Source organism: Leucoraja erinacea, chromosome 48 (assembly GCF_028641065.1).
Source record: "Leucoraja erinacea ecotype New England chromosome 48, Leri_hhj_1, whole genome shotgun sequence".
Taxonomy (NCBI): Eukaryota; Metazoa; Chordata; class Chondrichthyes; order Rajiformes; family Rajidae; genus Leucoraja; species Leucoraja erinaceus.
In genome coordinates, this window is record NC_073424.1 from 417,048 (window position 1) to 443,827 (window position 26,780).

The following is a 26,780-nucleotide window of genomic DNA, read 5'->3' on the forward strand; positions in this document are numbered from 1 at the left end:
TTCCCTGTTTCGACTAATGCAATCAACTCGACGTGCACAAACGGAAGATCAAATAGAACAAGTTGTCCAACAACTTTAGGCTGTGCACGCCACACGAAAGAAGAAGAAGGTTGCTCACCATGACTGAACTTTGGTACCTTCCCTCACAGTGGGAAACATTAATTCCTCTGTGTGGAGATGTCTATGTTAAAGTCTATTGTGTACTGTGCCCTTTTTTATTCGTATGGCTGTATGGTGACCACACATTTCACTGTACTAATTGGTACATGTGGCAAATAAATGAATGTAACTTGTATCTTGTATCTTTTAACACTCCTTCCCATTCCCACACTGACCTATCTGTCCTGGACCTCTTCCATTGCAAGAGGGTGGCCACACGCAAACAGGAGGAAGACCATCTCATATTCCACTTGGGTAGCTTCCAACCCAACGGTGTGAACATTTTAGGTAATTAAGGCTAGATAGGGCTCTTAAAAATAGCGGAGTCAGGGAACATGGGGAGAAGGCAGGAACGGGGTACTGATTGGGGATGATAAGACATGATCACATTGAATGGCGGTGCTGGCTCGAAGGGCCGAATGCCTATTGTCTATTGTAATTACATCACCCTCCACCTTTCCCTTCTTCCTCCTTATAATTCCTAACCCCTTCATCGCTTCACCCCCCCTCCTTCCTTGTGCCCCATCTGGACTCACACCCATGTAGTCATAGTCATACGTGGAAACAAGCGCTGTGGCCCAACTTGCCCACACCGACCATGGCTCATCCACTCTAGTCCCACATGCCCACACTTGGCATATATCCATCTAAACATAAACATAGAAAATAGGTGCAGGAGTAGGCCATTCGGCCCTTCGAGTCTGCACCGCCATTCAATATGATCATGGCTGATCATCCCCAATCAGTACCCCGTTCCTGCCTTCTCCCCATGTTCATCCAACTCAGTATCCCGTACCTGCCTTCTCTCCATACCCCCTGATCCCTTTAGCCACAAGGGCCACATCAAACTCCCTCTTAAATATAGCCAATGAACCGGCCTCAACTACCTTATGTGGCAGAGAATTCCACAGATTTACCACTCTCTGTGTAAAAAATGCTTTTCTCATCTCAGTCCTAAAAGATTTCCCCTTTATCCTTAAACTGTGACCCCTTGTCCTGGACTTCCCCAACATCGGGAACAATCTTCCTGCATCTAGCCTGCCCAACCCCTTAAGAATTTTGTAAGTTTCTATAAGATAGCCCCCTCAATCTTCTAAATTCGAGCGAGTACAAGCCGAGTCTATCTATTCTTTCTTCATATGAAAGTCCTGACATCCCAGGAATCAGTCTGGTGAACCTTCTTGTACAAGAATGTACAAGAATGTCTTTCCTCAGATTAGGAGCTTCTAGCGAGTACAAGCCAAGTCTATCCAGTCTAAACCTGTCCTATCCAGGTACCTGTCCAAACGTCTCTTAAACATTATGATAGTGCCTGCCTCACCTACCACTAACAGCTTGTTCCATACACCGACCGCCCTCTGTGTGAAAAAGTTACCCCTCAGGTTACTATTTCAATTCCCCCCCACCCCCCCCCTCACCTTAAAATTATGTCCTCTGATTCTTGATTCCCCTACTATGGGCAAGAGATTCTGTGCATCTACCCGATCTATTCCTCTCATGATCTTGTACACCTCTATAAGATCACCCCTCATCCTCCTGCGCTCCATGGAATAGAGTCCCAGCCTGACCAGCCTCTCCCTATAGCTCACACCCTTGAGTCTTGGCAACATCCTTGTAAATCTTCTCTGCACCCCTTCCAGCTTGACAACATCTTTCCTGTAACATGGTGACCGAAACTGAACACACTACTCTAAATGTGGCCTGACCGATGTTTTATACAACTGTAACAAGACCTCTGTGGGAAGGAGGAAGGGTCTCGAGCTGAACGTCACCCATTCTATCTCTCCACAGATGCTGCCTGTCCCGCTGCGTTACTCCAGCTTTTTGTGTCTATCTCTGTAGGGTAGGAACTACAGATGCCGGTTTACACCGAAGATCGGCACAAAATACTGGAGTAACTCAGTGGGACAGGCAGCATCTCGGGAGAGAAGGAACGGATGACGTTTTGGGTTGAGTCACTTCTACAGAGTCATGACCTCCCAATTTCTAAGCTCAATGCTCTGGCTGATGAAGCCCAATGGTCCGAGACCCTTTTTGTCCACCCTATCTCCCTGTGATGCCACCTTCAAGGAACTATGTACCTGCCTTCCTAGATCCATCTGTTCTACAACACTCCAGAGAGCCCTTCATAGAAACATAAAAAATAGGTGCAGGAGGAGGCCATTCGGCCCTTCGAGCCAGCACCGCCATTCATTGTGATCATGGCTGATCGTCCCCTATCAATAACCCGTGCCTGCCTTCTATCTTCTCTCTCCCCATATCCCTGACTCCACTAGCCCCTCTGTAGAGCTCTATCTAACTCTCTCTTAAATCCATCCAGTGACTCTTGGCCTCCACTGCCCTCTGTGGCAGGGAATTCCACAAATTCACAACTCTCTGGGTGAAAACGTTTTTTCTCACCTCAGTCTTAAATGACCTCCCCTTTATTCTAAGACTGTGGCCCCTGGTTCTGGACTCATCCAACATTGGGAACATTTTTCCTGCATCTTCCTTGTCCAGTCCTTTTATAATTTTATATGTTTCTATAAGATTCCCCCTCATCCTTCTAAACTCCAGTGAATACAAGCCTAGTCTTTTCAATCTTTTCTCATATGACAGTCCCGCCATCCCAGGGATCATTCTCGTGAACCTACGCTGCACTGCCTCAATCACAAGGATGTCCTTCCTCACTCCATACTGTCTACAACACTCCATAGGGCCCTACCATTCACTGTAGGTCCTGCCCATGTTAGACTTCCCCAAAATACAATACCTTTTCTGTATTAAATTCCACCAACAATTCCTCAGCCCACCTGCCCAACAGATCAAGATCCTGCCGCAATTATTGACAACCATCTTCACTTTCTACAATGCCACCCACTTTAGTGTCATCTGCAAACGTGCTAATCACACGTTCGACGTTCTCAGAACGTTGAATGGCGGTGCTGGCTCGAAGGGCCAAATGGCCTACTCCTGCACCTATTGTCTATTGTCATGTTCATAAGATCATAATTGATAGGAACAGAATTAGGCCATTCGACCCATCAAGTCTACTCCACCATTCAATCATGGCTGATCTATCTTTCCCTCTCAACCAGTGGCGGGCTGGCCAGGGTGTCAGCTTGCCCAATGGCAAGTGAGCCCCTGATGAAGTGATAGCAAGTGATGGCAAGTGGGCCCCTGTTAAAAGATAGCATTGTAGTTGTGGGTGAGCCCCCTTTGACTCCCGGCAACTAATATTTTTAGACCCAGTCCGCCACTGCTCTCAACCCCATTCTCCTGCCTTCTTCTTATAACCCCTGACACCCATACTAATCAAGATTCTGACAATCTCTCCCGTAAAAATATCCATTGACTTGGCCTCCACAGCCTTCTGTGGCAAAGAATTCCACAGATTCACCACCCTCTGGCTAAAAATATTGATCTCATCTCCTTTCTAAAAGTAGGTTCTTTTGAGGCTGTGGGCTCTGGTCCAAGACTCTCCCACTAGTGAAAATGTCCTCTCTACATCCACTCTATCCAGGCCTTTCACTACTCGGTAAGTTTCAATGGGACCACCCCCCCTACATCCTTTGAAACTCCAGCGAGTATATGCCCAGCGCCTTCAAACGCTCATCATATGTTGCCTGCCCCGCTGAGTTACTCCTCCACTCTATGTCTTCAGCTATAAGGAGAGGTTGGACAAACATGAACTGTTTTCCCTGATACGAAGGTTGAGGGGAAAACTCAAGAAGTATATAAAATTATGGGAGGCATAGGTAGACAGTCAGAACCTTTCCCTCCAAGGAGGGAAATATATCAAAGACTGGAGGGCATAGGTTTAAGGTCAGAGTGGCAATGGTTAAGGAAATGCGCCGGTCAAGTTTTTTACACAGAGGGTGGTGGGTGCCTGGAACGCGTGCCAGGGATGGTGGTCGAGGCAGATACGATAGGAAGCATTTAGGTATAGACAATAGACCATAGGTGCAGGAGTAGGCCATTTGGCCCTTCGAGCCAGCACCGCCATTCAATGTGATCATGGCTGATCATCCCCAATCAGTACCCCGTTCCTGCCTTCTCCCCATATCCCCTGACTCCGCTATTTTTAAGAGACCTATCTAGCTCTCTCTTGAAAGCATCCAGAGAACCTGCCTCCACTGCCCTCTGAGGCAGAGAATTCCATAGTCTCATCACTTCCTCGTCTCCGTTGTAAATGGCTTACCCCTTATTCTTAAACTGTGGCCCCTGGTTCTGGACTCCCCCAACATCGGGAACATGTTTCCTGCCTCTAGCGTGTCCAAGCCCTTAACAATCTGATACGTTTCAAACAATAAAAATCAATGCAGCAACTACCTCAGCGGGGATCATGACAGACGCCTCCTGGTGGCGGTCCTTGGAAGTGACGACACGATGCACTCTGCAACGCGTCGGGCGACAATTCTGTCAACATGTTGGACGATGACAGAAGCCAACAGCGAGCTCCATCGTCCGACACACGAGCGACAAACTACCTCACTCATCACTCACAGTCGCAAAATCATAGAGCGTTGGAGCACAGAAACATGCCCTTTGGCTCAACTTGTTCATGCCGACCAAGTGGGCGGCACGGTGGCGCAGCGGTAGAGTCGCTGTCTCACAGCGCCATAGACCCGGCTTCCATCCTGCCTACGGATGCTGTCTGTACGGAGTTTGTACGTTCTCCCCGTGACCTGCGTGGGTTTTCTCCGGGATCTCCGGTTTCATCCCACACTCCAAAGACGTGCAGGTTTGCAGGTTAATTGGCTTGGTGTAAATGTAAATTGCCCCTCGTGAGGTGTAGGATAGTGTTTAAGAAGGAACTGCGGATGCTGGAAAAATCGAAGGTAGACAAAAAAGCTGGGGAAACTCAGCGGGTGAGGCAGCATCTATGGAGTGAAGGAAATAGGCGACGTTTTGGGTCGAGACACTTCTTCAGACATTGGTGCCTGCCCCGCTGAGTCTGAAGAAGGTCCTCGACCCGAAATGTCACCTGTTTCATCGCTCCATAGATGCCGCCTCACCTGCTGAGTTTCTCCAGCTTTTTTGTCTACCTGTAGGACAGTGTTAGTGTGCGGGGATCGCTGGTTGGCGTGGACTCGGTGGGCCGAAGGGCCTGTTTCCACACTGTATCTCTAAACTAGTGTGAACGGGTAATCGCAGGTCGGCGCGGACTCGCTGGGCCGAAGGGCCTGTTTCCACGCTATATCTCTAAACTAAGCGAAACAAAGTTGGCATATTGGGCTCGACCCATTTGACCCATATCTCTCTAAACCTTTCCTACCACTCGTTGACTCACCGGGAAAGCCGTCTCGCAGAGTTTTTCCACCCATTCCGCGCTGGTCGACTTCTCAGCAGCAAAGGTGTAGAGCTTGTCCTCGGTTTCGATGGCGAACGCTGACATGCAATCCTTCGGACACACCTCGCTGGCCACGTGCGTGATCCTAATGCAATTGGACAGGCGGATTATCTTCTTGTCCATCTTTTTGGTCGTCTGCTTTTCGGACACGTTCTCCTTGCTGTCGAAGAATTCCAGCCGGGAGATCCCATGCTGACTGGCCGGGTACAGCACAAACCAATTCTTCTTCCAACAATTCTTCTGCAAAGAGAATCAGAAACAAACTTGTAATCAGTCACGCCAGGCAACGTTTCCCTCACTAAAATCAGCAGCCCGACATTGCTCTGTCCATTGACCATTGGACAAAGGAGGACTCTCTCTAACTTCTACAGGTGCACAGTAGAGAGCATGCTGACCGGTTGCATCGTGGCTTGGTTCGGCAACTTGAGCGCCCTGGAGAGGAAAAGACTACAAAAAGTAGTAAACACTGCCCTGTGCATCATCGGCTCTGACCTTCCTTCCATCGAGGGGATTTATCGCAGTCGCTGCCTCAAAAAGGCTGGCAGCATCATCAAGGACCCACACCATCCTGGCCACACACTCATCTCCCCGCTACCTTCAGGTAGAAGGTGCAGGAGCCTGAAGACTGCAACAACCAGGTTCAGGAATAGCTACTTCCACACAGCCATCAGGCTATTAAACCTGGCTCGGACAAAACTCTGATTATTAATAACCCATTTTCTGTTATTTGCCATGTATCAGTTTATTTATTCATGTGTGTATATATTTATATTATGGTATATGGACACACTGATCTGTATTGTAGTAAATTGTGTGGGACGACAGATGGCACAATGGGCTAAGTGTTCGGCTGGCAACCGGAAGGTAGCCGGTTCGAATCCCGCTTGGAGTGCATACTGTCGTTGTGTCCTTGGGCAAGACACTTCACCCATCTTTGCCTGTGTGTAATGTAATGTAATTATGTGAAGCACTTTGGGGTCAATGCAAGTTGCCTGAAAATGTGCTATATAAATAAGATTATTATTATTATAAATGCCTACTATGTTCTGAAGCAAAGCAAGAATTTCATTGTCCCCTACAGGGACACATGACAATAAACTCACTTGAACTTGAACTCCTGCTGTGTTGCAGCAAAGCAAAAATTTCATTGTCCTATCTGGGACACATGACAATAAACTCACTTGACTAGACTTGATCTGTAGGTACATCATTCCCTGTAAATAGCATCACAGGTAGATAGAGAGGAGATAGTTCCTCCGCACAGTTCGCATTAACCAACCTGATCTCCCAGTGGCTCAGCACTTCAACTCCCCCTCCCATTCCGAATCCGACCTTTCTATCCTGGGCCTCCTCCATGGCCAGAGTGAGTCCTACCGTAAATTGGAGGAGCAGCACCTCATATTTCGCTTAGGTAGTTTACACCCCAGCCGTATGAACAATTTCAGGTAGTCCTTGCTTTCTCCCTCCTTCCCCTCCCCTTCCCAGCTCTCCCGCAGCCCACTGTCTCCGCCTCTTCCTTTCTTCTTATCGCCTCCCCCCTCCACCCCCACATTAGTCTGAAGAAGGGTCTCGACCCGAAACGTCACCTATTCATAGAAACATAGAAAATAGGTGCAGGAGTAGGCCATTTGGCCCTTCGAGCCTGCACTGCCATTCAATATGATCATGGCTGATCATCCAACTCAGTATCCTGTACCTGCCTTCTCTCCATACCCCCTGATCCCTTCAGCCACAAGGGCCACATCTAACTCTTTCTTAAATATAGCCAATGAACTGGCCCTAACTACCTTCTGTGGCAGAGAATTCCAGAGATTCACCACTCTCCGTGTGAAAAATGTTTTTCTCATCTCGGTCCTAAAAGATTTCCCCCTTATCCTTAAACTGTGACCCCTTGTTCTGGACTTCCCCAACATTGGGAACAATCTTCCTGCCTCTAGCCTGTCCAACCCCTTAAGAATTTTGTAAGTTTCTATAAGATCAGCCCTCAATCTTCTAAATTCTAGCGAGTACAAGCCGAGTCTATCCAGTCTTTCTTCATATGAAAGTCCTGACATCCCAGGAATCAGTCTTGTGAGCCTTCTCTGTACTCCCTCTATGGCAAGAATGTCTTTCCTCCGCTCTATATATGCTGCCTCACCCACTGAGTTTCTCCAGCATTTTTGTCTACCTTCACAGGTAGATGGGGTGGTTGATTTTGAGAAGACAAGAATACAAAAACAGGGATGTAATGCAGAGGCTCAACAAGGCGCTGGTCACGCCGCATTTGGAGTATTGTGAGCAGTTTTGGAACTCATAATCTGAGGATGTGCTAGCTCTGGAGAGGGTCCAGAAAGCATTTTATCGGGATGCATCACAGCACGGTTTGGGAACAGCTCCATCCAAGACCGCAAGAAATTGCAGCAAATTGTGGACGCAGCCCAGACCATCACACAAACCGACCTCCCTTCCATTGAGTGTGTACGAAGGGACTGCAGGTGCTGGTTTATATCGAAAATGGACAGAAAATGCTGGAGTAACTCAGTGGGTCAGGCAGCATCTCTGGAGAGAAGGTACGGGTGACGTTTCGAGTCGAGACCCTTATCTCTGTGTCTCCCTCTCCCCTGACTCTCAGTCTGAAGAATGGTCTCAGGCCGAAACGTTCTATCCAGAGATGCTGCCTGCCCCACTGAGGATAGTGAAAATGTCTCCAGAGAGCTTTTCACTATCCTTTATATTCTTACCTTCATACTTCATCTTTTCAGCCCGTATTGCCCTTTTTGGTGCCTTCTAATGTCCGTTGAAAGTTTCCCAATCCTCTGGCTTCCCGCTACTCTTTGCTATGTTATATACCTCTTCTTTTAGTTTTAGTTTTAGTCCCTAACTTCCCCTTGTCAGCCACAGTCGCCTCTTACTCCCCTTAGAATCTTTCTTCCTCTTGGGAATGAAATGATCCTGCATCTTCTGGATTATGCTCAGAAATTCCTGCCATTGCTGTTCCACCATAATTCCTGCTAGGATCCTTTTCCAGTCAACCTTGGCCAGCTCCTCTCTCATGCCTTCATAGTCCCCTTTGTAAAGACAAATGTGGGTCCCTTGAAGGCAGAAACAGGGGAAATTATTATGCGGAAACAAGGAAATGGCAGAAGAGTTGAACAGGTACTTTGGTTCTGTCTTCACTCAGGAAGACACAAACAATCCCCCAGAGGACAGACGATCTAGCGAGACAGAGGAACTGAAAGAAATTTGCATTAGGCGAGAAATAGTATTGGGTAGACTGATGGGATTGAAGGCTGATAAATCCCCAGGGCCTGATGGTCTGAATCACAGGGTCCTCATGGAGGTGGCTCTAGAAATTGTGGACGCATTGGTGATCATTTTCCAATGTTCTATAGATTCAGGATCAGTTCCTGTGGATTGGAGGGTAGCTAATGTTATCCCACTTTTCAAGAAAGGAGGGAGAGAGAAAATGGGGAATTATAGACCAGTTAGCCTGACATCGGTGGTGGGGAAGATGCTGGAGTCAATTATTAAAGATGTAAATAAGGCGCATTTGAATAGCAGTAAAGGGATTAGTCCAAGTCAGCATGGATTTATGTCGGGGAAATCCTGCTTGACTAATCTTCTGGAATTTTTTGAGGCTGTAATAAGTAAAATGGATGAAGGAGAGCCAGTGGATGTAGATCTGTGGAATTCTTTGCCTTTTGTGGCAAAGAATTCCACAGAACTGACTTAGGAAATTCCTCCTCATCTCCTTCCTAAAGGAACCTAAGCACATTTGCAGATGACACAAAGCTGGGTGGCAGTGTGAACTGCGAAGAGGATGCTAGGAGGTTGCAGGGTGACTTGGAAAGGTTGGGTGAGTGGGCTGATGCATGGCAGATGCAGTATAATGTAGATAAATGTGAGGTTATCCACTTTGGTGGCAGGAACAAGGAGGCAGATTATTATCTGTATAATTGAAAATCTCTGCCTCGGAGAACCGGTGGAGTCAGGGGATATGGGGAGAAGGCAGGAACGGGGTACTGATTGGGGATGATCAGCCATGGTCACAATGAATGGCGGTGCTGGCTCGAAGGGCCGAATGGCCTCCTCATCTCCTTTCTCAAGGTGCGTTCTTTAATTCTGAGGCTATGATCTCTAATCCTAGATAGACTCTCTGGGTCTCTATTCCTTGGAGCGCAGGTGGATGAGGGAAGATCTTATAGCGGTGCATAAAATCTTGAGAGGAATAGATTTTGTAGATGCACAGAGTCTCTTGCCCAGAGTGGGGGAATCGAGGACCAGAGGACATAGGTTCAAGCTGAAGGGGATAAGATTTAATAGGAATCTGAGGGGTAACCTTTTCATTCAAAAGGTGGTGGGTGTATGGAACGAGCTGCCAGAGGAGGTAATTCGTTGAAAATAGGAGCAGGAGGAGGCCATTTGGCCCTTCGAGCCAGCACTGCCATTCATTGTGATCATGGCTGATCGCCCCCTATCAATAACCCGTGCCTGCCTTCTCCCCATATCCCTTGACTCCACTAGCCTCTAGAGCTCTATCTAACTCTCTCTTAAATCCATCCTGTGACTTGGCCTCCACTGCCCTCTGTGGCAGGGAATTCCATAAATTCACAACTCTCCGGGTGAAAAAGTTTTTCTCACCTCAGTCTTAAATGACCTCCCCTTTATTCTAAGACTGTGGCCCCTGGTTCTGGACTCGCCCAACATTGGGAACATTTTTCCTGCATCTAGCTTGTCCAGTCCTTTTATAATTTTATTTGTTTCTATAAGATGCCCCCTCATCCTTCTAAACTCCAGTGAATACAAGCCTAGTCTTTTCAATCTTTCCTCATATGACAGTCCCGCCATCCCAGGGATCAACCTCGTGAACCTACGCTGCACTGCCTCAATCACAAGGATGTCCTTCCTCAAATTAGGAGACTAAAACTGTACACAATACTACAGATGTTGTCTCACCAGAGCCCTATACAATAGTTGAGACTGTGGCTATCCCATCATAGATAGGTACATGGATCGGACAAATTGGCTTGGTAAAATGGTAAATTGTCCCTAGTGTGTGTCAGATAGCGTTTGAGTGTGGGGGATTGTGGACGCGGCGGGCTGAAGGGCCTGTTTCCGTGCTATATCTCTAAGCTTTTTGCACGTCTGACAATAAAAGCAGCATTGAACCATAAGCTAGTTGATGAATCAGCCTCTCCAGATCAGAGTCGCTGTGACAAGGAAGAGTGATTTGTGAATTGACATGCGACTTTTATTGGCTACAACTATCTGTCATTTGATTCATTGCTGCCAAATCCTTCCTCTTTCTGGAAATCCCCAGAACAACAAAAGTAAATGGTTAATTTGACAAATTGAGACATAGCCCATAGGACTAAAGGAATCAAGGGATATGGGGAGACGGCAGGAATGGGGTACTGATTTTAGATGATCAGCCAGGATCATATTGAATGGAGGTGCTGGTTCGAAGGGCCGAATGGCCTACTCATGCACCTATTTTTCCTATGTTTCTATGTTCTATATTTCTAAAAAAAGGTCAGAAACTGCAGATCACAGAATGACAACTGAGTCTTTATGCAATCCTCTCAAACTATAAGAGGCTGTGTATAAGAGCGGTGTAAGGTCTTGAGGTCATAAGTGATAGAGTAGAATTAGGCCATTCGGCCCATCATAGAAACATATAAAATTATAAAAGGACTGGACAAGCTAGATGCAGGAAAAATGTTCCCAATGTTGGGCGAGTCCAGAACCAGGGGCCACAATCTTAGATTAAAGGGGAGGCCATTTAAGACTGATATGAGAAAAAACATTTTCACCCAGTTGTGAATTTATGAAATTCCCTGCCACAGAGGGCAGTGGAGGCCAGGTCACTGGATGGATTTAAGAGAGAGTTAGATAATAATAATAATATTAATAATAATATCTTTTATTTTCATTGCACATGTGCAACAAGATTTGGGTATGCAGCTTCCATCCGACATCATAACTTAAGTAACTACTAAAATTTAGGTTTAGATACCTAAATTTAGAGCTCTAGGGGCTAGTGGAATCAAGGGATATGGGGAGAAGGCAGGCACTGGTTATTGATTGGGGATGATCAGCCATAATCACAGTGAATGGCGGTGCTGGCTCGAAGGGCCGAATGGCCTCCTCCTGCACCTATTTTCTATGTTTCTATCAAGTCTACTCCGCCAATCAATCATGGCTGATTTATCTCACCCTCCTAACCCCATTCCTCTGCCTTATAGATAATAGACAATAGGTGCAGGAGGAGGCCATTCGGCCCCGAGCCAGCACCACCATTCAGTGTGATCATGGCTGATCATCTCCAATCAGTATGTTTAAGAAGTAACTGCTGATGCTGAAAAATCGAAGGTAGACAAAAGTGCTGGAGAAACTCAGCGTGTGCGGCAGCATCTGTGGAGCGAAGGAGATAGGCAACGTTTCGGGCCGAAACCCTTCTCCAGACTGATGTGGGGTGGAGGGGGCGGGAAGAAGAAAGGAAGAGGAGGAGCCAGAGAGCTGAGGGAGAGCTGAGAAGGGAAGGACACAATAAAGCTACCGGAAATTGGAGAAGTCAATGTTCATGCTGCTGGGGTGCAGACTGCCCAAGAGGAATATGAGGTGCTGCTCCTCCAATTTCCAATGGTGCTCACTCTGGCCATGGAGGAGGCCCAGGAAAGATAGGTCAGATTCGGAATGGGAGGGGGAGTTGAAGTGCTGAGCCACCGGGAGATCAGGTAGGTTATTGCGGACCGAGCGGAGGTGTTGGGCGAAGCGATCGCCAAGCCTACGCTTGGTTTGCGAACTGAGATTCAGATTCAAACTATATTGTCATTGTGCAGTGTACAGTACAGAGACAACGAAATGCAGTTAGCATCTCACCCAGAAGAGCGAACATAGAATATGAGCAATAAATATATATACGTAAATAGAGTCGTCGTAGTAAACCAAGCGGAGGTGTTCGGCGAACAGATCGCCAAGCCAAGATCGTTTCGCCGAACACCTCCGCCCAGTCCGCAATAACCAATCTGATATCCCGATGGTGGGGACTTAACTGGAGATGAGAAAAGGCCAGAACAAATCAGCGCCAACAACAGGTGATCGTCAGGAAGGATGGAGTCCAAATTGGCCCTTTGTTGGCTGGGGAAGATGTGCTAACTAACGAGAGGGTTACAAAGAGTTACTCCTTTGTCTATAGAGTGATACAAAGACCTGATCTGAAGGGTCTCGACCCGAAAAAAGGAAGAAGAAAGGAAGAGGCGGAGACAGTGGGCTGTGGGAGAGCTGGGAAGGGGAGGGGAAGGAGGGAGTATTTTCCTTCTCAATCCAGGAGCAATTTCAGGTAGTCCTTGCTTTCTCCCTCCTGTTGTCATGTAAATGTTGTTATTGTACCTGCCTCAACTAACCTCCTCTGGCAACTCTTCCATATACCTACCACCCTCTGAGTCATTCAGACTCCTATCAAGGTGGACACTGGCACTTGCAACTGGGTCCTTAATTTTTTGACACAACGGCAGCAGACAGTCAGGGTGGGCAGTCAGACATCAAGAACCATCACTGTGAGCACTGGCTCACCCCAAGGCTGTGTCCTAAGCCCCCTGCTGTTCAGTCTGCTTACCCATGGCTGTACTGCCAGACTCAGCAACAACTATATCAACAAGTTCGCTGATGACACAACAGTGGTGGGTCTCATCAGCGACAACAATGAGTCGGCGTACAGCATGGAGATGGAGCTGCTTACAGAGTGGTGCAGATCTCACAATCTCACCCTCAATGTGGAAAAGACTAAGGAAATGGTGATCGATTTCAGGAGGGCTGGAAAACACCATCACACTCCGCTGTATATTGATGGAGCTGCTGTGGAGAGGATCAACAGTGTGAAGTTCTTGGGACTCCACCTGGCGGAGGACCTGACCTCCACGACCAACACAACAGCAGTGATCAAAAGAGCTCAGCAGCGGCTCCACCCCCTCCGGAGACTAAGGAAAGCAGGTCTCCCTACTGTTCATCTAAGGACCTTCTACAGGGGCACCATCAAGACTATACTGACCGACGGCATCACTTCCTGGTTTGGGAGCTGCAAGGCTTATGAGCAAAACCAACTGAACAGGATAGTGAAGACAGCCAGCAGGATCATTGGTGCCCCACTCCCTTTCCTGTTGGAGATCTATCAGAAGCGGAGCATCAGCAGAGCCATCTCCATTATTAAGGACCCCTATCATCCATCACACCACATCTTCTCCATTCTGCCATCTGGGAAGAGGTACAGGAGCATCAGCTGCAAAACTAGCAGGATGCACCACAGCTTCTTCCCACAGGCAATAAGACTGGTTAACGGACTGTGTCCCCTCCCCATACATCATACACCAACACATCTAACCTCGCCCATACTTTAACAGCTAGGCACCTGTCAAAGCAAAGCCACTGTTCGGTCTGAATGTCTGTTTTTATTTCAATTTTTAGGCCTATTTTAGATATGGTAATTTTAATTTTTAAAGCTATATGTATTTATTCTGTTTTTATTAACCGCACTGATGGGAACCGATTGAGAAACAATTTTTTCGTTTCATCTGTGTATGTAAATACTCAGTTAAAATGACATTAAAGTAAATACTGAATACTGAATCAAATCTTTCCTCTCACCATAAACCTTACCCTGGTCCTTCCATAAGCTAGGGTACTGTCCGATTCACCTCTACTCCATTGCGGATATTGGACTTTGTCTCTGGAACTGATGCACTACAATGCTGAGAACTATATTCTGCACTGTGTACCTTCCCCCTTTGCTCCACCCTATTTTACTTGAGTTTGACCTGACTGTATGCATATATGATTTGCTTGGATAGCAAGCAGAACAAAGCTTTTCACTGTACCTCGGTAAGGAAGTCGCTGCCGAGGGAAGGAACAAAGGGCCCTTCATTGGCGACTATTTGCATACCTATTTGCATACTATATGCATACTATTTGCATGCAAGCAAAGAATTTCATATGTGACAATAACATTTTCATTCATTCCCTGTGGGCAAGTTGGGTGGCAGAACCTGTTTCTGTGCTGTGTGAACCATCTCCTTCCGTCCTCTACACATCCTTGTGCCCATCTAAAAGCCTCTTATATGTAGTTCAGTTTGGAGATACAGCGTGGAAAGAGGCCCTTCGGCCCACCAAGTCCGCTCCGACCAGCGACCCCCTCACATTAACCCTGTCCTACACGTGCAAGGGACGATTTACACTTATACCAAGCCAATTAACCTACAAACCTGTAAGTCTTTGGAGTGTGGGAGGAAACTGGAGCACAACCGGAGCAATAGGTGCAGGAGTAGGCCATTCGGCCCTTCAAGTCTGCACCGCCATTCAATATGATCATGGCTGAGCACCCGAAGAAAACCCACGCAGGTCACGGGGAGAACGTACAAACTCCGTACAGATAGCGACCATAGTCGGGATCGAACACGGGTCTCTGGCGCTGTGAGGCAGCAACTCTACCGCTGCGCCACCGTGCCACCCGATCACCACCCTCTGCATGTAAAAGGCCACACATTATATTTGATCAAATTGTGATAGAAAAATATAGGAAAATGGGTGTTTGTTAAGGCAGGGCAGCTGGAGGTGTTGTATAACAAAACTCTAGTGATAAGTCTGTCCAGAATCAATAACCCTGGCACAAACTGTTCAGAAATGCAGTTCTTTCAAAACACATTGAAACTGGTTTGTTCTGAATGTGCAGCTGAGCAAATCTTACTTTAAAATATGTCTTCAGGGAATGAGCGGAAAGACATAGTCTAAAGAAGGGTTTCGGCCCGAAACGCTGCCTATTTCCTTCGCTCCATAGATGCTGCTGCACCCGCTGAGTTTCTCCAGCATTTTTGAGTACCTCCTTCATAGAACAGTTCAGCACGAGAATGACAACTGGATCTTCAGCCCACAATGTGATCAGTACGGGTGTCACGGGTTTATGGGGAGAAGGCAGGAGAATGGGGTTAGGAGGGAGAGGGAGTAGACTTTAGTTCAGCGATACAGTGTGGAAACATGCCTTTCGGCCCATCTAGTCAATTAACCTTCGAAGCATTTTATCGGGATGCATCACAGCACGGTTTGGGAACAGCTCCATCCAAGACCGCAAGAAATTGCAGCGAATTGTGGGCACAGCCCAGACCATCGCACAAACCAACCTCCCTTCCATTGACTCCATCTACACCTCACGCTGCCTCGGCAAGGCCAGCAGCATCATCAAGGCCCAGTCGCACCCCGGCCACGCCCTCTTCTCCCCTCTCCCATCGGCAAGAGGTACAGAAGTGTGAAAACACACACCTCCAGTTTCTTCCGAGCTGGTATCAGGCAACTGAACCATCCTACCACAACCAGAGAGTCTAGTCAAGTCAAGTCAACTTTATTTGTCACATACACATACAACATGTACAGTGAAATGAAAGAGGCAATGCCTGCGGGATTGGATTGTGCAAAACAACAGAACAACAGAACCAGTATTTACATTTAAATAAAAGACACAACAGTGTTTACGCCCTGGTGAGATCAGAGTTTACAGTCCTGACGGCCTGAGGGAAGAAACTCCGTCTCATCCTCTCTGTTTTCGCAGTGTGACAGTGGAGGCGTTTGCCTGACCGTAGCAGCTGGAACAGTCCGTTGCTGGGGTGGTAGGGGTCCCCCATAATGTTGCTGGCTCTGGAGTTGCACCTCCTGGTGTATAGGTCCTGCAGTGGGGTGAGTGTAGTTCCCATGGTACGTTCAACCGAACGCACTACTCTCTGCAGAGCCTTCCTGTCCTGGGCACAGCCGTTCCCCAAACCAGATCGAGATGTTTCTGGACAGGATGCTTTCTACAGCACCAGAGTAGAGGGATTGAAGGATCCTAGAGAGACTGTGAATTTCCTCAGCTGCCTGAGGTGATAAAGGCGCTGCCTTGCCTTTCTCACCAGTGCGGCAGTGTGTGTTGTCCATGTCAGATCCTCTGTGATGTGGACTCCCAGGTATTTAAAGCTGCTCACCCTATCCACAGTAGTCCCATTTATCCCCAGTGGCGTGTACGTCCTCGGATGTTGTGCCCTCCTAAAGTCCACAATCAGCTCCTTAGTTTTAGTGACATTCAAGAGGAGACTGTTGTCCTGACACCAGAGTGCCAGATCAGCCTCCTACTCCCGGTAGGCCTTCTCATCGGTGTCGGAGATCAGGCCCACCACCACAGTGTCGTGATGGAGTTGGAGCTGAACCTGGCTACACAGGCATGTGTGTACAGGGAGTACAGTAGGGGGCTGAGGACACAACCCTGGGGGGGGATCCTGTGCTCAGGGTGAGGGGGTTGGAGGTACGTCTCCCCATCTTGACCACCTGCGGCCTGGCGGTGAGAAAGTCCAGGACCCAGGCACACAGGGGAGTGTTCAGTCCCAGTTCCAGCAAATCTGGTGGGGACTGTGTTGAAAGCTGAACTGAAATCAATGAACAGCATCCTCACACAGCCCCCCTTCTGGCTGTCAATGTGAGAGAGAGTGGTGTGCAGAACCTGGGAGACCGCATCGTCCGTGGATCTGTTCGGACGGTATGTGAAGTGCAGCGGATCCATGTTGCGAGGGAGGAAAGCGCAGATGTGGTTCTTGATCAGCCTCTCGAAGCATTTCATGAATAAGGAGTAAGCCATTTAGAACGGAGACGAGGAAACGTTTTCTCACAGAGAGTGGTGAGTCTGTGGAATTCTCTGCCTTAGGGTGGAGGCAGGTTCTCTGATGCTTTCAAGAGAGAGCTAGATAGAGCTCCTAAAAATAGCAGAGTCAGGGGATATGGGGAGAAGGCAGGAATGGGGTACTGATTGGGGATGATCAGCCATGATCACATTGAATGGCGGTGTGGCTCGAAGGGCCGAATGGCCCACTCCTGCACCTATTGTCTATTGTCTATGACTACCAAGGTGAGGACCGAGGTAGTGCTGAACTACTATCTACCTCGTTGGTGACCCTCGGACTTTGCTGGCTTTACCTTGCACTAAACGTTATTCCCTTATCATGTCTCTGGACACTATGAATGGATCGATTGCAATCATGTATTTTCTTTCTGCTGACAGGAACCTGCTGCTGTTCTGAGAACTCATGAACTCATGAAACTCACAGGTGTAAGAAAGAGCTGCAGATGCTAGTTTAAATCGAAGGTAGACACAAAATGCTGGAGCAACTCAGCGGGACAGGCAGCATCTCTGGAGAGAGGGAATGGGTGACGTTTCGGGTCGAAACCCTTCGTCAGACTGAGAGTAAGAGGAGAGGGAGGCACAACAGACAATAGGTGCAGGAGTAGGCCATTCGGCCCTTTGAGCACGCACTGCCATGCAATGTGATCATGGCTGATCATCCCCAATCAGTACCCCCGTTCCTGCCTTCTCCCCATATCCCCTGACTCCGCTATCTTTAAGAGCCCTATCTAGCTCTCTCTAGAAAGCATCCAGAGAACCGGCCTCCACCGCCCTCTGAGGCAGAGAATTCCACTGAGATAATGAAGGGTAAAGTGTGTGAAAATGAGACATCAAAAGATATTGTGTTCATGAGAAATGTAGAATAGATCATTGTTAGTCAGGAGAAGGTGACAACGATGCAAACAGAGATGAAATATAATTACCGACAGTTAAACTGGCTGGAGAACTGTGAGTGAGAGGGATGGAGATAGAGGGAAAGCAAGGGTTACTTGAAGTTAGAGAAGTCAATATTAACGTAGAAACATGGAAACATAGAAAATAGGTGCAGGAGGAGGCCATTCGGCCCTTCAAGCCAGAGCCGCCATTCATTGTGATCATGGCTGATCGTCCCCTATCAATAACCCGTGCCTGCCTTCTCCCCATATCCCTTGACTCCACTAGCCCCTAGAGCTCTATCTAACTCTCTCTTAAATCTATCCAGTGACTTGGCCTCCACTGCCCTCTGTGGCAGGGAATTCCACAAATTCACAACTCTCTGGGTGAAAAAGTTTGTTCTCACCTCAGTCTTAAATGGCCTCCCCTTTATTCTAAGACTGTGGCTCCTGGTTCTGGACTCGCCCAACATTGGGTACATTTTTCCTGCATTAGCTTGTCCAGTCCTTTTATAATTTTATATATGTTACTATAAGATCCCCCTCATCCTTCTAAACTCCAGTGAATACAAGCCTAGTCTTTTCAATCTTTCCACATATGACAGTCCCACCATCCCAGGGATCAATCTCGTGAGCCTACGCTGCACTGCCTCAATCACAAGGATGTCCTTCCTCAAATTAGGAGACGAAAACTGTACGCAATACTCCAGATGTGTTCTTACCAGAGCCCTATACAACTGCAGAAGAACCTCTTTACTCCTACACTGAAACATAGAAAATAGGTGCAGGAGTAGGCCATTCGGTCCTTCGAGCCTGCACCGCCATTCAATATGATCATGGCTGATCCATGGAAATCCTCTTGTTACGAAGGCCAACATTTCATTAGCTTTCTTCACTGCCTGCTGTGGGGAATTCATACCACTGGGGGTGTATATATTCCCCCTCTCTCCTTAAACTGATGCCCTCTTGATTCCCCACACCCAGAGAATAAGATTCTGTAATAGGTCACCCTAGCCAGCAATGAGGAACCAAACGGACTTTGGTGCGCTATTAATAGGAACTTCTGGCTGTGCCTCCACCTACGCTGCTGAATCACTTCCACTCCCTCTGCTTGCCTACTCAGCAGTCCTAACGTAATATGATGAGGCACATCCTCCTTACTACGAATCTTTCCTCCGATGCTCTCCTCTTCTGATCTTTTCTCGAAAGTTCAGCGGAAGCTACCCTCTTGCATATGAGAGCCAGCATCTGCAGTTCCTTCCTACACACTTTGTCCGCTCCACCGCAAAATCTCCTCAAAAGGTATGTCTACTTTGAAGAACTTCTCCTCCTCTCTCTGACGAGAGTTCTGCAGCATCCTCTCTCGCTGCTCCGCATCTGTGATTGCTCCTGCCGCCCGACTCCACGACCAGGTTTTAACCCAGAATCTTTACAATGGACAATAGACAATAGGTGCAGGAGGAGGCCATTCGGCCCTTCGAGCCAGCACCGTCATTCAATGTGATCATGGCTGATCATCCACAGTCAGTACCCCGTTCCTGCCTTCTCCCCATATCCCCTGACTCCACTATTTTTAAGAGCCCTATCTGACTCTCTCTTGAAAGCATCCAGAGAACCGGCATCCACCACCCTCTGAGGCAGAGAATTGGACACGTTTCAAAATGTTAATGTAGTGAAGGTGAACGTGTGGCAATTATCCTGGTAGGGAATCCACACCATGTGAAATTTGGAACAGAAATTTGGCAAGACAAATTGTGTTATCAGAAAATTCAGGAAGAATGTTAATACATTTTAAAGTTGATGGTACAAGTATTTCAGAAAGATCTGAAAACTGAGAATTACTTTTGTTGCGTGCCATCCAGTCAGCGGAAGACAATGTCCCCAACAACTCTCACCAACTTCTGCAGATGCGCAAAAGAGTTTGGGAACAGCTTCATCCAAGACCGCAAGATATTGCAGAGAATTGTGGACACAGCCCAGACCAGACCATCACTCAAACCAACCTCCCTTCCATTGTGTAAGGAACAATAAGGGTCTTGACCCAAAATTCACCCATTCCTTCTCTCCAGAGATGCTGCTTGTCCCGCTGAGTTACTCCAGCATTTTGTGCCTATCTCCCTTTCATTGACTCCATCTACACCTCACACTGCCTCAGCAAGGCCAGCAGCATTATCAAGGACCAGTCACACCCTGGTCACTCCCTCTTCTCCCCTCTCCCATCGAGCAAAATATCTACAAGAGTGAAAACACACACCTCCAGATTCAGGGACTGTTTCTTCCCAGCTGTTATCAAGCAAGTGAGCCATCCTACCAACAACTAGAGAGCAGTCCGGAACTACTATCTACCTCATTCGAGAAACTTACACTATCTTCGATCAGACTTTACAGGTTTTATCTGATATAGCAAGTTTGCTGATGATAAAAAAGTGAGTGGTTTTGCAGATAGTGAAGATGGTTGTGAACGATTGCAGCAAGATCTGGATCGATTGGCCAGGTGGGCGGAGGAATGGTTGATGGAATTTAATACAGAGAAGTGTGAGGTGTTGTATTTTGGGACGTCGAACAAGGGCAGGACCTACACAGTGAATGGTAGGCCTCTGGGTAGTGTTGTAGAGCAGAGGGATCTAGGAATACAGGTGCATGGTTCCTTGATGGTCGAGTCGCAGGTAGATAAGGTGGTCAAAATGGCTTTTGGCACTTTGGCCTTCATCAGTCAGAGTATTGAATATAGAAGTGTTCAAGAAGGAACTGCAGATGCTGGAAGATCGAAGGTACACAAAAATGCTGGAGAAACTCAGCGGGTGCAGCAGCATCTATGGAGCGAAGCATCTATGGAGCGAAGGAAATATTTCCTTCGCTCCATAGATGCTGCTGCACCCGCTGAGTTTCTCCAGCATTTTTGTGTAACTATTGAATATAGAAGTTAGGAGGTCATGTTGCAATTGTATAAGACGTTGGTGAGGCCGCACTTAAGAGTATTGTGTTCAGTTCTGGGCGCCGTGTTACAGGTAAAATGTTGTCAAGCTAGAGAGGGTATAGAGAAGATTTTGAGGACGTTGCCAGGACTAGACGTTCTGAGCTATAGGGAGAAGTTAATTAAGATTTCATAGGAATATGAGGGGCGACTTTTTCACACAAAGGGTGGTTGATGTATGGAACAAGCTGACAGAGCAGGTAGTTGAGGCTGGGACTATCGCAACGTTTAAGAAACAGTTAGACAGGTGCATGAATAAGACAGGTATGGACGGATATAGACCAAACGCAGGCAGGTAGGACTGGTGTAGCTGGGGCATGTTGACCGGTGCGGGCTAGTTGGGCCGAAGGGCCTGTTTCCACGCTGTATCACTCTATGCCTCATTAGCAAATTTGCAGATGACACAAAGCTGGGTGGCAGTGTGAACTGTGAGGAGGATGCTATGAGGATGCAGGGTGACTTGGACAGGTTGGGTGAGTGGGCAGATGCATGGCAGATGCAGTATAATGTGGATAAATGTGAGGTCATCCACTTTGGTATGGCAATAACAGGAAGGCAGATTACTATCTGAATGGTGTCATTAGGAAAAGGGGAAGTGCAACGAGATCTGTGTGACTAAGAAGGAACTGCAGATGCTGGAAAAATCAAAAGTAGACAAAAAATGCTGGAGTAGGCAGCATCTATGGAGACAAGGAATAGGCGATGTTTCGGGTTGAGACCCTTCTTCAGACTGATGTCGGGGGGTGGGATTGGGCGGGAAACAGAAAGGAAGTAGGTAGAGTCAGTAGGAGAACTGAGAAGGGTAGAGGAAGGAGGGAGAAAGCAAGGGCTATCTAAAATTAGAGAAGTCAATGTTCATACTTCCCAAGGTTGTAGACTACCCAAGCAAAATATGGGGTGCTGTTCCTCCAATAAGCCAGTTGGGTATAGAAACAGAAACATAGAAAATAGGTGCAGGAGTAGGCCATTCGGCCCTTCGAGCCTGCACCGCCATTCAATATGATCATGGCTGATCATCCAACTCAGTATCCTGTACCTGCCTTCTCTCCGTACCCCCTGATCCCCTTAGCCACAAGGGCCACATCTAACTCCCTCTTAAATATAGTATTGCGACTGCGCATGCACAGGTCATGGGTCGCTCGTGATAAACACTTTCGGCAGGCCGTGCCGCTGCATGGCTGCGTCTCATCACTAAGCAGCCGCCACTGGGCCGGCCCCGTCACCTCACGAGTGTCCTCTCCGAATGCAGCCAGGGACGTCTGTGGCGGCCCCGGGCTGGCATGAGCTGGACGGGAGTGCGGTGGGGGGGGGCGCCAGCTACAGCTCGGCTCTGCCTGTTCCGCCGGAGCGGCGTGGAAAACATAGAAACATAGAAATTAGGTGCAGGAGTAGGCCATTCGGCCCTTCGAGCCTGCACCGCCATTCAATATGATCATGGCTGATCATCCAACTCAGTATCCCGTACCGGCCTTCTCTCCATACCCTCTGATCCCCTTAGCCACAAGGGCCACATCTAACTCCCTCTTAAATATAGCCAATGAACTGGCCTCAACTACCCTCTGTGGCAGAGAGTTCCAGAGATTCACCACTCTCTGTGTGAAAAAAGTTCTCCTCATCTCAGTTTTAAAGGATATCCCCCTTATCCTTAAGCTGTGACCCCTTGTCCTGGACTTCCCCAACATCGGGAACAATCTTCCTGCATCTAGACTGTCCAACCCCTTAAGAATTTTGTAAGTTTCTATAAGATCCCCCCTCAATCTTCTAAATTCCAGAGAGTATAAACCAAGTCTATCCAAGGCTTAGGGATGAGACGCAGCCATGCAGCGGCACGGCCGCCGAAAGTGTTTATCCCGAGTGACCCATGACCTGTGCATGCGCAGTCGCAATACCTAACTGGCAAAAGAAGCACCAACTCCAGCTCAACCCCGCCCGGCCCCTACGAGTCGAGCTGGGGCCGGCACCTCCCCTCCTCTCTGGCTGCGGGCCTGCGCCGACACTCTGGATAGAAGACTCCTACCTCAACAGGGACTAACTTTACTGTACCATTCTACTGTTTTTTCAAAATTGCTGTTTTTTCCCTTTTTCCTTCCTCCCACCATATGTAATATGTGAAAGAATATGTGATCCTGTTCCATTCTGTTTGTAGTTTGTTTGTTTGCTTTTGGCACAAAGTTCAGCGAGCATTGCCACTTTTCATTTCACTGCTCATCTCGTATGTGTATGTGACGAATACACTTGACTTGACCCTCCCTCCTTCAGACACCCACACATTAGACTTTTGCACCGTGGCTGGGATGGATGGGAGCGGGGATTTCCGCGGGCCCAAGGAACAAATGACCAAAAGTTTGCGCTGAGTGAACTGAGTGTTCTTAACGTCCTCGCTGTACACCAGCGTTACGTGAGAGCGGTTGGATCCCAGCTTCAGCTCAGCCAACGTCGGTCACATTACCCGGACAGGCGGCGGGGGAACAGCAGCTGATGTGAGGCATCGGTGATGCTCTGGAATCCCATTCAGCCGCCACCGAATAGCGGAATCGAGGAGGCAGCGTTCGACCCGGAGAGTAGAGGTGTCACTTCTTCCGGCGGCGAGTGAGCGGAGAGGCACCAGCTACCGCAGGCCGCCTGTCGGGCTAAACTCCTCGATCCCGCTCTCACAAAACGCCGGCGTACGACGAGGATGGTAAGAACACTCCGTTCACTCAACGCAAACTTTAGGTAATTTGTCCCTTGCACCCGCGGAAATCTCCAGCGCGGTCTCGACGAGGGGGTTCCGAAGTTGCATTCTATCGATTGAGGACATTTTCTCGACTCTCCTATAAGCAACGAGCCAAGGCTTTACCAGTGGTTGTCTGTCTAACTGAAACCTCTATTCCCCCACCTCTCACCGTCTCTCATTGTCTCCCACTCGCATACACCCCCTCTCTCTCGCTGTTGCACCCCGCTCTCCCCCGCTACCAGGCACCCCGTTCACTTTTTCTATTCTCGAATGACCTTTGAAAAATCCCATGATTCCTTGCGTTTTTCGGAATACCGAACTGGCTTATTTGCGCTGGGCCTCACTCTGGCCATGGAGGAGGCCCAGGACAGAAAGGTCGCATTGGGAACGGGAGGGGGAGTTGAAGTGCTGGACCACCAGGAGATTAAGACGGACTGAGCGGAGGTGTTTAGCGAAACGATCGCCGAGCCTGCACTTGGTCTCGCCGATATAGAGGAGTTGACATCGGAGGACAGTAATAATGAGGAGGGTGAGGAGCAGAGGTGAACCTTTTTCCTCACCAGGAAAGACTTTACTCGGTCCATGACATTTTTACTAGTGTCCTCCATCCAAGTCGCGAATCAGGATTTCCAAGTGACCGTTAGCATTAGAGGCGCTACGGGATTGTACACGCAACTCCTAGGAAACATACGTCCCCGAGTTTGGGCGAGTCCAGAACCAGGGGCCACTCTTTAATTAATAAGGGGTTGGCCTTTTAGAATGGAGACGAGGAAAAACTTGTTCACCCAGAGAGTTGTGTATCTGTGGAATTCTCTGCCGTTGGAAGGCAGTGGAGGCCAATTTGGAGGATTACCTGGAAGAGACAGGTGATAGTCTCTGGGTGAGGGAGAGTCAAGGGATATGGTGAGATTTCAGCATCAGGATACCAACATGTGGATGTTCATTCATGGGCTGAAATGGCAGTCTCCCTGGACTCAAGCTCTTAACTATTGCTCAACACATCTAGATATCTCCAATGGACAATATTGTGTATTGGCCCTTTGAGAGCTTCCCATTCATTGTGATCATGGCTGAAATAACAATCAGCTCCTCGCCTTCTCTCAATATCCCCCAAAATCCGCCATCTTCAAGAGCCATTGTACTCTTCAAGAATTTCATTGTGCTATCCAGGGACAAGGGGTCACACTTTAAGGATATCTCAAATCCTTTAATCTTGAAAGATCCAGAAAAAATATTTTCACACAGAGAGTGGTGAATCTGTGGAATTCTCCACTGCCACAGAAGGTAGTTGAGGCCAGTTCATTGGCTATATTTAAGAGGGAGTTAGATGTGGCCCTTGTGGCTAAAGGGATCAGTGGGTATGGAGAGAAGGCAGGTACTTAACTGTGGCCCCTGAGTTGGATGATCAGCCAACATCAAGGCTCGAAGGGCCGAACCTTCAAATGAAGCAGAGCACACAAAGTGTTTCTATGTAATTCAAGCGTTCTCCCAGAACTGCAGATGCTTCGAAAATCGAAGAACGTAGACAAAAATGCGGAGAAACTCGTGGATGAGGCTGCAGGAGTTCGGAAGATGTCCCGTAGCGGCTCGTCGAGTAAAACTTCAGACTGATTTTTTTCATCACCAGCATTTTTTTACTCGTGGACATTTTCTACGCTACGAACATTCTCCGAGTTTGAATCAGGGGAAAACTTGGGAGAACTCTTGAATTACCTCGTACAGTGGGACAGGCCCTTTAAGCAGGGGAAAGGGGAAGAACTGTGGCTTGTGGTGGGATGCCGTTGGAGGTGGGGAAAATGTTGGAGGATTACGTGGAGCACCAGGTGAGTCATCCTGGGTGAGGGAGGGTGAAGGCTTGGTGATGATTTCAGCATCAGAGATACCAACATATTACTGCTGCATTGGTGGGCTGAAGCAGCACTCTCCCTGTGACTCAAGCTCTTAACTATTGCTCAACACATCTAGATATCGTCAATGGACAATAGGTGCAAGTGCATTCGGCCCTTTGAGTCAGCACCACCATTCAATGTGATCATGGCTGATCATCCACAATCAGCTCCTGCCTTCTCCCCATATCCCCTGACTCCGCCATCTTCAAGAGCCCTATCTAGCTCTCTTCAAGAATTTCATTGTGCTATCAGGGACACATGACAATAAACTTTCTTGAATCTCAAATCTTGAATCTTGAAAGCATCCAGAGAACCGGCCTCCACCGCCCTCTGAGGCAGAGAATTCCACACTCACCACTCTCTGTGAGAAAAAGTGTTTCCTCGCCTCTGTTCTAAATGGCTTGCCCCTTATTCTTAAACTGTGGCCCCTGGTTCTGGACTCCTCCAACATCAAGAAATATCAAACACCAACCTTCAAATGAAGGAGCACACAAAGTGTTGGAGTAATTCAGCGTTTCAGACAGAACTGCAGATGCTGGAAAAATCGAAGGTAGACAAAAATGCTGGAGAAACTCAGCGGATGAGGCAGCATCCATGGAGAGAAGGAAGAGCTGACGTTTCGGGTCGAGACCCTTCTTCAGACTGATGTAGGGGGTGGGGGGGGAGGAAGAAGAAAGGAAGAGGCGGAGACAGTGGGCTGTGGGAGATCTGGGAAAGGGAGGGGAAGGGGGGAGAAAGCAGGAACTACCTGAAATTGGAGAAGTCAATGTTCATACCGCTGGGGTGTAAACTACCCAAGCGAAATATGAGGTGCTGCTCCTCCAATTTACGGTGGGCCTCACTCTGGCCATGGAGGAGGCCCAGGACAGAAAGGTCGGATTCGGAATGGGAGGGGGAGTTGAAGTGCTGAGCCACCGGGAGATCAGGTTGGTTATGCGGACAGAGCGGAGGTGTCCGAGATTCGCCAAGCCTGCTCTGTGTGAAAAACCGTTCTAGAGCAGCTGACACCTAGAGCAGGATTTCAATAGATGAGGCTGTGAGGAGGTTGTTCAGCGGGACGGGCACCAACATCAGAAGAACATGGATCGGAGACGTTTCAAAAGTCACAGTAGCAGAATTAGGCCATTCGGCCCATCAAGTCTACTCTGCCATTCAATCATGTCTGAT

At 48.1% G+C, this 26,780-nt stretch overlaps 1 protein-coding gene across 1 annotated transcript in view; it reads right to left on the bottom strand.

Annotated features, from left to right (window-relative positions):
- dok1b (docking protein 1b) overlaps window positions 1-26,780 on the bottom strand; it is a 79,553-nt gene that overhangs the window by 18,198 nt on the left and 34,575 nt on the right. The window contains exon 2 of the mRNA XM_055664856.1: window positions 5,432-5,731. Within this exon, the coding sequence (XP_055520831.1) occupies window positions 5,432-5,731 (300 nt within the window). The remainder of the gene's footprint in view (window positions 1-5,431; window positions 5,732-26,780) is intronic.